The sequence below is a fragment of the Etheostoma spectabile genome, chromosome 17 (assembly GCF_008692095.1).
Source record: "Etheostoma spectabile isolate EspeVRDwgs_2016 chromosome 17, UIUC_Espe_1.0, whole genome shotgun sequence".
Classification (NCBI taxonomy): Eukaryota; Metazoa; Chordata; class Actinopteri; order Perciformes; family Percidae; genus Etheostoma; species Etheostoma spectabile.
The window spans coordinates 18,192,549-18,204,268 of NC_045749.1; the positions used below are offsets into that span (position 1 = coordinate 18,192,549).

At 40.9% G+C, this 11,720-nt stretch overlaps 1 protein-coding gene across 2 annotated transcripts in view; it reads right to left on the reverse strand.

Annotated features, from left to right (window-relative positions):
• The window catches only part of lyst (lysosomal trafficking regulator), a 67,942-nt gene extending 57,732 nt beyond the window's left edge, over positions 1 to 10,210 (reverse strand). For both annotated transcript variants that reach the window (XM_032542112.1, XM_032542111.1), the window contains exons 1-2: positions 10,125 to 10,210; positions 8,750 to 9,034 (exon numbers count right to left, since the gene is read on the reverse strand). In XM_032542112.1, the coding sequence (XP_032398003.1) occupies positions 8,750 to 8,830 (81 nt within the window). In that variant the 5' untranslated portion in view covers positions 8,831 to 9,034; positions 10,125 to 10,210. The remainder of the gene's footprint in view (positions 1 to 8,749; positions 9,035 to 10,124) is intronic.
• Positions 10,211 to 11,720: the final 1,510 nt, after the last annotated feature.

Genomic DNA, 11,720 nt, shown 5'->3' on the forward strand with positions numbered 1-11,720 from the left:
AGGCTACCATCAAAAAGCTTGTTTTTTTTTGTCCGTGTCAGATCTACACTCTCACAAACAGTGACCTTTATTCGAGCGCAGCAACTGTGTAGGAAATGAAAATGTCACTCTTGGTTTCATTGTTTTCATTACAGGGAGATAGCGTGCAGGCTGGTGTTGGTTAAAAATGATGATCCAAACACCCTCTTTGGGCCTTCCTCGCCCCTGCTGGACTGAGAGAGGCTGTTTTCGAGAAAAAGATCTGACTTGATAACATGCCACGGAGTGGAAAAAGATAAGACAGAGTTGGACTCCGACTCAACCCAGAGCTAAAGACATGAATTATTTATCCATTCAGCTAGTCATTTGCAACAGCCCTGGAGACCAGAGCCAATAAGAGTCAAGTTGAAACCAAGGACAAAATAAATGCAGATGTGAAACAAGTTGTGTGGTTAATCAGCAAGCCAACGAATGTAGCTTCACTAAAGACATATCAGTAAACAAAATACAAGAAATCATTGACGTCACACCACATAAAATTATAAAAGTAGTATAATGATCAGAAGACATGATCAGAACCTGACTGCACAGGATTTATGTTGAATTTTACTCAAAGGCCACTGTCATGGTGAATTCACTTAAAAGTGTGGGAGTATTACTGTGGCGTAAATGAAACAGTTTCACCACGTTTATATGTTGCCAGATACGTTTAAAATCAGTAAGTTCTAGTATATGTTTTTTCAAGAGTGAAACTTATATAATTGGACATGTTTGACATAGTGGGAATACTATGACTTGTCTGAGTTAAGAAGTTATGAAAGAAGACCTTCTGGTGTGAAACTTTCCAATCGCTTGAGGTTAGGCATTACTAAGCCTGAAAACATGAAGGTGAAACAGCTCCCGTCTGGTTGGTTGGTTGGTTTTTCAGTTTTAGGTCACTTTAGAATTTACTAACTGAAAAAGGTCCCACAATTCTCAAACAAATGCTCCGAAGTAGTGATTCTCAACTGCTAAGACAGGTAATACTGTACTGTATGTCCATCATTGTTATGATGAGAAATGATGCAGCCTCAAGGCCTTTTTACAGTAGCCACAGCAGAGCTGGCGTACGCAAATGTGACGTCATGAGAGCGCCGCAACTATTTATACTCGCGCATGGTGGTCGAGACACTAGTTGCAGTCTTCTCCTGAACAGAGGTGACGATAACCAGAAAAGGCAACCGACTTTGCTATTTCTACTGAAAAGGGTAAACAGCAGCAGCAGTGCCATCGATGCTTCGGTTTGATTCAATAACCTTCATCGGACCAAGCCTTTCATTCATCATAAAAAAAAAAAAAAAGAACTCATCTTAATCTAGTAACTTTACAAGAGAGACTTGCAGTCACTCTGAGAGTCCTGGCATCCGGTTGTCGGCGAACTTGTCCATGCCTCCTGTTTCCACTTTGTCATGGCTAGTATACCGGACGCTTCAGGGCTATACATAAGACAATTCATATTAGAACAATCCTCACTGACATACTTCATGCAGACAGAGGCTGTATGTTGGATATGTACTAGTCTAGGTCGAAACATCTTTCCATTTTATTAGACTGCTGTTTGAAAAAAAAACAAGAGATACCAATTAGTGTTACACTTATTTGCTCTGATGTGGAATATGATCCATTCACATCATCATTAATTGCTTTAGGTATCTAGAGCAGATATAGCCTTGATATCACAGCTGACCTTAATGCCACACAAACTGTACAAAACATAATGTCTCTGATAATACATTCATGGAAATATTGTACACAGCACAGTCTTTAACCAAAAGACATAAAGGATTTGGTGCATCTCAAATTGTTCAGTCCTGACAAGTCAAATAATTAATTTTCTGGATGACTGTGAACCAGCCCTGGCGTCTTTACTCCTTTAGTATTCACTACGTTTCACATTATGCTTTGCTCGACAAGTTTAATCTTCTTAAGACAAGGATTCAGGGCCTTACCGCAGAAGGAATGTAAAGCACAGAACTGAGCTTAGAAAGCTAATGACAAGTACTGTTGGTTGAATATGTGACCGGGGTTATCCCGATTCCAAAAATCCCTGTTTAATCAGCTTTGCAAGTACAGTATCTGTTGTTAGAGATTAAGTGACAATGTACATTTACTTTACAGCCGCAGGGATTATAAACGTCAACGTTAGAGTAGCTACAGTGCAGAACAATACTTACAAGATGGGTCTAATGTCTTTTCAAATGCAAGGTCATCCATTACACAAAAGATTTAACCAGAGTTAACATTAGCAGCCAAAGAGAGCAACTGACTGAATTTAAAGTCATGCATGAGGGAAGCAGAGCGAGCAAAGATCCATTACCTGGAGCCCCTTCGTACCAGAAGACTAGAAAAGTGAAGTGTTCCAAACACCACACTTCAGTGTTTTGAAACATCCTGTTAGCTCACAATGAAGCTCAACAATCCACAAGCAACAAAACCTGGGGTACGTTTCAGAAAGCAGGTTTCGGTTTCAGAAAGGGAGGTTAATCAAACCCGAGCGTGAGAGCCCGTTTCAGAAAGAGAGATAATTTAACCTCAGAGTCAGTTACTATGGTAACTGAGCCTGTGAACCTAACCTGATTAGGAGCAGTTTTTTTTTTCTCTCAGTCTCCTCCTTCTGACACAGCTCTTTCATTTCCTCATTCATTCAGTCAGTCTGTAGCATGCGCATATTAGCGCAGTTTGTTATCTGCATGAATAAAAAAACAGTGTTGGTTTATTAACTGTGTTAGGCAGACTATGCAACGTTTTTTTCTAAAACATGGTATGTCCCTTTGCCGGGTATCCCGTGGATGAAGAAGCTGTATTACTTCTCAGGGAGTTTAACATACGTCAGGAAATGATATTGAGATCCCAGACTACAGATACATTTTCATTTCCAAATAAATTTAAGCGGTATCGTTTTTCTTCCCATCAGTTATGTAGCCTACATAACCTTCTCCGTCCTCATGTCGCTAACGTCACCCATCGTGGACATGCTCCACATCCCAGCAGATTGTGTCACATTTTCTTCACGACACTGTAGACGTCGAGCATATTAGTAAAGCCACTGTGTAGCAAAGCACCGTCAGAAGAGTGTGACTCGCTCTAAAAACGTGTTTTAAATGTTTGTGTAGTGTTCCCTGGACACAAACCAGTAAGAGCCATTAAAAAGGTGTCCCACAGGATTGCAAGTGAATGGTGTAAACCCTTTGAGATGAAAGATTATGAATTATAATTTTGTTGATGGTGCTGTAGCCTCAGAATGAGATTAGTAGGCCTAGAACATTTTGCCCGCAGGATTGCACCTAAATGAAATAGATTATAGGTTCAATACCATCTCACCAGTAGTAGTATAACCCTACTTATGATTAAAAATTGATATAATACACTATATTGGAACTGATGCATTTAGTCTAGCAGCAATTTCTCTCTCTTTCGCAGCAGCCGCTATGTTGCTTTAACAAAATATGTCCTACTCGTATGTGCGCATGAGTATTACCGCCGATCAGTTTGTTTGTGGTGGTTACCATGGTGAATCCTAGTACCATGGGTCCATTCATGGTGTCTTTTTATTGTGGTGGAGCACATGCTTAACTCTAAGTGAACCTACTTTGAGTTGATTACACCAACTCAAATCAGCTGTTCTGGAACCAAAAACTAAGTTTCCCCAACTTATGGTACATCAACTCAGAGATCAGGGTTACAATCAGAGGTTGTTAAACCCCCTTCCTGAAACGGGCTCCTGGCCAGGTAACCACTCTCCTAATTAACTTTGCTCATTAAGATTCAGAGAGATAACAGATACATTGATGCAAGTGTGCCCAAGGCAAACTCCCTTTGGAGCTGAACACACTAATATGGTAGTCTTGGCTCCATAAAAGAAAGCCATTCCAAAGAATGGAGAGATATGCTTAATGTAACGATTCCCATTATAGTGAAGCTATAATGTATACACTTACTTAAAGTAAATACTACAGAATAAATACAAAAAGAGAGTTTTATTATAGTGGATTCTACGGTGGCCGGCCAGGGCAAACACGTAGCAACTGCCCAAAACACGTCCATTAATAGAAACATGCCGCAAATACAGAAACAACGCAAAGTAAAAAAAACACAAACTCCAAACACACATGCAACAGAAAAATACTGCAGATCCAGTCGACACAACGGAAGTTCCAGACCACGTGAATTTACAACATGATTTGGCAGATGGCAGATGACGTTGCAGGGAGATTGTTTTTATGAAGGACTTGACTTTCCCTCTCGCCTTTGTAAAACAGAAAATAATATAGTTAACTACTAAATGTATGAACAGTAGTAATCAGGATTATGAAAGTGTATTTGTTCCACAACGGAGAGCAAGTGGCGCGGCGTGACATTTTCATTAGGTAGGGATACGGCTCTATAGACAGATCTGTGGCAATTTCTGTATTTTTAAAACATGAATATATTTAAAAGGATTTTATTGTGATGTTATTATCATATTGTCAGTGATGTGTCAGTGTCTTTGTTCAGGTGCTGTGCACAGATCCGACATCTCGCCCAGTCCTCTCATCCCCGGCTCTCAGGAGTCCTGTGCATGGCGGTGACAAATTGCCAAAATGGAGTCTTCCAAATGGGAGTCCACAAACCAATGGGTGATGTCACTGCTGCTACATCCATTATTGTTAAAGTCTATGGGCCGGACGCGACTGGGGGGCAGACAAAGAGGCATTCATTGACACTTATAGGGCGATATGAGGTCAACAATAGATTATGGTTGTATACTAAATGCAGCAGCAAAGACATGACTGCAGAAAGTGGATCAATGCATTACGTTTATGCATAGGAGCTATTGTCAACCCCCGTTAATGCAGTAGGCTAATAGAAGCAGGAGAGACACCGCTGGAGTTAAGAAGAGAGAAACTTGCATTTAACTTTTTTTTTTTTACTTTGATTTGTTTCTGTATTTGCAGAACATTTCTCCTAAAGGAAGGGTCTTGGGCCGTTGTAGCGCTTTTGCCGCGGTCAACCACCGTGGGATTCCGTAAAGTAAATGCTGCTATCTAAGGAGCATTAATGTGCAGTATTTATACAACAAGTAGTAGGATTCCACCAGTGCTCTCCTTTATAAACAGAGCTAGGCTGATCCACCACAACAGTGTGCTCCATTCCAACTGACACTGCGGTCTCTTTCCTTTTACGTTTTATGGCATTTCTGCTTTCTGGGAAAAGTATTGAGGATGTTTGATTCCACAACAGGAAACAAAAAGAGGAAGACTATGGTTAAGCATCAGGTCAAGGTTAGACCCCCCCAAATGAGCCATCAAGGCATCCCAGTTCAGTTGTTGTCCTTGGTCATTGTGGGGTGAATAGGAAGAAGAAGTACCAGCAAGAGATTGACCCTGATAGAAATTCAGATGAAAAGTAAGATAAGAGACAAGGCGGCAAAGATAAAAGACAAGGGATGGGGGGTGGGGAGGGGGAAAACAAAAAGAGTCAGATGGCGGTTTTCCACTGCGTGGTATCTACTCGACTCGCCACGGCTCTACTCGCTTTTTGGGTTTCCATTACAAAAAAAAGCCCTGGGACCTGCTACCAGGTACTTTTTTTTGTACTACCTCAGTCGAGGTTCCAAGCGAGCCGAGGCGATACCAAAAGGTGAGTGGTACTGCAGACCGCTGATTGGTGGAGAGAATGTCACTATGACCGCGTGTTAGCAAACAAGAGTGCGGAGTGTGTGTCCAGAACAAACGGGACATTTAAAACAAATCTAGCCGACACCGACAGGTATCCACTCTCTGCATATTCTCACTTTTCAACTGTTCGGGCTACTAGGGGTTCATGTCGTTTCCAATATTGCACACTGTTATCTTAAAAAACAAGACAATATATATAACAAAAGTTTTATTTAGCTTTCAAAGTATGCGCATCAAACCCTCCCAAACATCCCGGTCTTCTTCCTCTGCCCCTGTGACAGTGTCCCCCCTGGCTCTGCTGTCCCAGATGCATCCCAGTCGTTGTCATAAGACTGTCCGTGACTCTCATACAGATTAACGAAGCCCAGTAGTCAGAACCGAGGTTTCACCGTGCGGACATCCGCACCAGACGTTCTGCGGCGGCGATTTTACAAAGCTTGAATGCTCTAAAACACAAACAGTCCGCATCAGTCATGTTGGTGGTGTAATCATGGTTGTTCATGTACTTTATAGCGTATAGTAAATACTGACTGCGACGCTGAACACATGCAAATGTTAGCTAACGTTACCAGGAACTTAATACCCTGTTGTGTCGGCGAACAACCGTCATGTCGACGTCTGAACTCGTCAGAATTCCCAACTCCCGTTTTTTTTAGCGGTGATTTTTGTTGCTTCCTTCGGTTCTTTTGAAACAAAACATTTCTTTGGCTGTGGCGAGTAGCCGACGTGCTGTTGTGAGTCGCGCTGAAAATTACGTCATCACGCGGCTATAGTGACCAGCCACGCAGGCTTTAAGCAATCTGCAATGGAAAACGAACATAGAATGGGCCGAGGCGAGCCGAGCGTGCCGAGCCAAGCCGAGGCGAGCCGTTACCAGCAGTGGAAAAACGCCAAGAGTCTTTTTGATTACTGCAGTAGAAACAGTCTTTTCACCCTCCATTTCAGTGTAAAGTGTGATCACACAATTTAGAAAAAGAGCAGCAGGGCAAGTCTTGCTGTCTGGTGGGCGTTAAAACAAGGGCCTTTTCAGCTATTGAACAGCTTCCATGATCACTTGATCATCTTTACCTGTATACTGAATGCATTGACTAGCAGATGCCACAGATGGTAGGAAGGCACAGTATATACTTGGGCACTGATGGGACTAGCAGAAGGAAAATATAATGTGAGTGCTATAGCCTGTCACTGTCTGTCCCTGCGAGATTACACCAGGAAGGAATGCTACGGTATCAGAAAACTAGAGAGTACAGCTGTGGTTCACCTAACCATCTTCCTGCAACACACACACACAAGTTTGACGATAGAGTAAGGATGCCGTTATTTCCAAAAATGGAAAACCCTACAGGCTTTTTTAGCACTCATTAGTTTTAAAAATGATAGCACATAATAAATCACAAATAATGGACTAAATCAGCTCATCTGTGTGTGTGTGTGTGTGTGTGTGTGTGTGTGTGTGTGGCTGATCACTAGGCCTGCAGTCTCAGACTGATCCTAATCCAAGTCTCGTGATCTGGCTGCTGTTAGTTCTCTGACAGCAGGAGGAGGCTGGAAAAGAAAACACGATTTATACGGTTTTTAGTTTGCATCCAATCACCGCAAACATTCGATTAAATGCAATGTGTGATTGACCACCTATACTGCAGCAGCTACAACCCATACAGGCTGTGGTGTGGTGAAATCAAGCACGCTTTGTATTTGACGGAGTAAGTCGTTTAGTGGTCTGAGATGCAGCAAAATGTTCAAAAGTAGGGCTATACCACACACCCGTGGGGTCTAAAAAGATTAATGCGTAAATGGAAGAAGGATTTTTTCAAATGAAGTATTCTATTGGCATCTGTATCACTTTAAAGTTATTGGCAGGGTGCAAAATTACCTTTCTTGTCCACTGGTCAAATGGCTAGTCAATGGTCAAATTTCACCATCCACTCAATAGATTACCATTGTTTCTTTGGGTGGTGAGTGAAGCAAATCTACCAGCCACTTGCATCTCTTACCAGTATTTAGCTGGCGCTATTAGTACGGACATAATAATGTTTTTAAACAATACCCAGCCTTACCATACTGTAATACACCGCCAAAGGAACAAAGACACACTTACGCAACACTCATAATGAGCAATCGGCGGCTTACACCTGCCTCCACCTCTGTGCAGTGACTCATTCTGCTTGCACTTGGGCTGCGTACCAGTTACATTTCTAGATCTAAAAGTGGCGCGTGGGGACCTCTAGGAGGATTCGATGCATGTCCCATCCCAAGCAACGAGGGCAATGATTTCTTTCACTGATTTTTACTGCTTGTTCCTACCACAATGGCAGAATGACACATTCTGAATGACTCTGCCACCTCATACAATTCTATAGAAATAAGTCATATCTGAAAAAAATAATCTCCAATTCAAAGGGATGAAGTCTTATAAAAAACATGTATCTGTAGTCTCCTGCCCGTCTCTGTACAAATGTTTAATTTTAAGTTGTGTGAGAGTGTGTGTGTGTGTGTATACAGTTTTTTTTTTTTTTTTAAACAGTATAATTTTCCACAGCCTTACATTTTGCTACAGCCTGTTGTAGTTCACATACTGTGTAAAAAACTGAGGCAAAAACAGTCAAGTAATTTAGGCAGCATGAGTGACAAGCAAAGAGCTGAGTTACAGAAGGTCTCCTAACAATGTTTGCTATGTTTGGATGATATAACCTTAGTTTGGAATCAAACTAATCTCATACTACCACCCAACAACTGTTTTAGATGTTAATATTTGGGTATGGTGTGTCAAATTAAATTTCTACACAAACAAGACACCCTCTATTTCAGAGTGAGCAATAATAAATGGACGTGCTGATTTTCTAATTGAAATTGAATACTGTAGACGGCCAGTTTTGGAACTTAAACACGATAAAGACAAATACTTTGTATTCACCAGAACAAACAATATATACTTTACTGTATTCAAGACTTTACAAATAATATTCTTAGGCTTTTTTCCAGGACCACTGTAGTGCTGGAAACTAAAAGTAAGCATCACCACCAGCAGCCAGAGAAAGGCTTCTGCCTACAGAGTGTCTGCCAGCAGCGCCTACCTGCAGATCCGCTCCTTGCAGTCTACAATCCATGTACTTTTCCCACGCATATGACAAAGCGGTCTGCTGTGGACTGGCCATTTCGTCCACACCTCCAGGTACAACACCAGTCAGGGCGTTGAGGAAGTCGGGAATGACAAAATTCTCTTTTTGGCGTCCTCTCTAATCCTCCATGTGGCTGAAAGTGGCCCGGACAGCACCGAACGAAGCCCCAAATGTTCTCCTGAGTCATTCATAGCAGGTTCATGATTCACTGCGTTGCTTTGCCACTTTTAAATTGTGCCTCTGTAGAAAAAAAAAATACAAAGTGGCAAGGGTTAGCAAAACACAAAAAGCTGGCAAAGCCTCTTTCGCTTTTGCCCATGCACTCTGAGATACTGACCGTTGTCCATGACGCACTTAAACCTGACCTGAACCCGAAACTTCAAGACGAGCGTCTGTAGCATAACCAAAACAAAACAGACTCCAGCAATACACCCAGCTAGCTAGCTAGGTCTCTGACGGAACCTGCGTCAAATCCCCAGGCAGATTGAAGCAACCGATTTCCGGTTTGGGATTTTGTTTTCAAAATAAAATCATCTACCGTGCAGTGAGTAATTATAATGAAGACTAATATCTCACTTGACATGTCACCTTAATAAAACATTGTCATCAGTTCATTACTACATTCAAACAATAAAAGCTTACAAAGCTCACACACGTATTTAGCTGAGAGGCAGTTGTCATTTTCTCACATTAACGAATACTATACTGTAGATTGGATAGATTATACATGTAAGACTGTCAAAATGTATTGCGGATGAAGTGCAATGAAAGGCCATTTTTGTTTGCAAAATTACACACCACACTTTATAAATAAATCTAAAGCAAACAATATGCGTAGTAGTAAGCATTTACGTTTCCATTTTTAAAACTGTTGTTTCAACCATATCACAGCTCTACACTTTGCAATTCTTCAATGCATTTCTTCTCAGAAAACACTTAATGTTTTATTTTGAAAGTTAAACTCGATAGTTGTGTGTTTATTGTTCTAGCTAGCTTGACCGCAAGAAGCAGACACCTCGATAATGTTAACCTTAATATTTGCATAAATACTTGACAAGCCTTAGAGCCGCTATCCCTAAAGGATTCTGTAACCTATTTTTATTAACAAAATGTATTTCTGGAATTAGAGTTATCTTCTGAACAGTCATAACGTCAGCTGTTGTTTCACCGCATCGTACTGTGTAAACTGTCCAAACTATGCAGCACAGGGAAACGAAGACATATCGTTAACGGCCTTTACCAAAATAAGTAGACCGTCTGCTAATAGCTACAGCTTTCTTACATTCGGAATATCCCGTTTTAAGTGGGAATAGTTATTTTTCATACATACCTTCGTTAGCACAAATTAAAGCAGCTAATGCTAGCCTTCGTCCAGCAGACTGACAGATGCTGAGCGATTCTGCCCTCAGCAATGACTGCAAGGCAGTCACCTACAACACCGTCCCGCTTGACCGTTAAAGAGAACGTCAACGGCTTAGTGAGAGACTGCACGTGACGGTTAGTCACAGAATTGGCAAATTAGCTCATTTTGTCAGGGACATTTTTCATTTGCATTAGCTAACAGATTATAAATCAAAGTTGACAAGTAGTACAACCTACAATATTCGTGTTGACTAATTAGACTAATGGATTAATTTGAGTTTTTAGTCATCTGGTGAACCGGTAGAACACACTGAAAACACAATTAGGATTCAAGATGTTAAAATGAATAAGGTTTCTATCTCACAGTCAAGAATTTATCCAAAAGACTCATTAATCCTTGCAGACAATTTTGAGGGAGGTAGGCCTACGAGTCAATATCCCAATAAACGCTTACAGCTGGTGACATGCCCACTGACCGCTGTTTTGCTTCCCATTGGATAACACACGTCTAATTCCCAATCAATCAAACCATTTGTTCAGGAATGATGGTGCGTTTGTTACATCTATATAAATTCGCTCATTGGTAGCAAAATCGGTGGACCCGTGCTCGCTTAGGTTGGAAAAAGTTAAGATCTTTTCATACCGATCTGGGTAAGCAAATTGAATCAGCTCATTCTTGTAAAACTTCCCTGCTTCTGGGAGCCAACGACATGTTTTAATATAATTTCATATATTAACCACCACACACATTTTAAATGGCTGTTTATAAATCACAGTGCAAATAACCAGTAGATGAATAAAGTATGTATTGTAGTTGCAACACAAATAGGAATGACGTGGGTTCAATTAGTCTACTGTATTCCGAGTTAATCAAGAGTCATTAAATGCACCATAGACGTCAGCACGTGTGTCCTTTTTTTGCGGCAGCTGTGGTGGTGGCATCGCTTTGTTTCCTTTATTATTAAAGCGGAAACGTAATGTCACTGCCACATTGTATTTATAAAATAGGCAATGTTAGCACAAGTGCCTTTTACCGGCTCTTACTCAGGCAGTTCAAAGGTTTCAGTAGCCTGTTACTTGTTAAGGAACACAGGGCTGGTCATTAAGTCCATTGCCCTCCTGGGAAATTAAATCCATCCCTATAATGATTCACTTATTCAAGAACATTTCTATTTAACGAATTCAAAATAAACGACAAAGTGGAAAATATATATTTAATTTAGGCTATAACAAAGGGGCTGAAAAGACTACAATTTTAAAGTGACTCATTATCAATCTAATGGCCACAAACACAACTCCTATAGAATATTTTAAGAATTGTAGGGTTTGGAGATCATAAATGTGGTCTCAAAACATTTAGACATTCTACATTTTACATCAAATTTGCCCTGGCGCCCTATCTGCCACTTGATAATATTGCACATGATAAAATATATTGCAACCGCTGGGTTTTCTATGGCGCCACCTACCGCAACATAACGTTAAACATTCATCTGTGATTACCTCTACCTGACACACGGTGTCGCTATTGTTAGACTAAAGTCACAGACACAGCAGACCGACA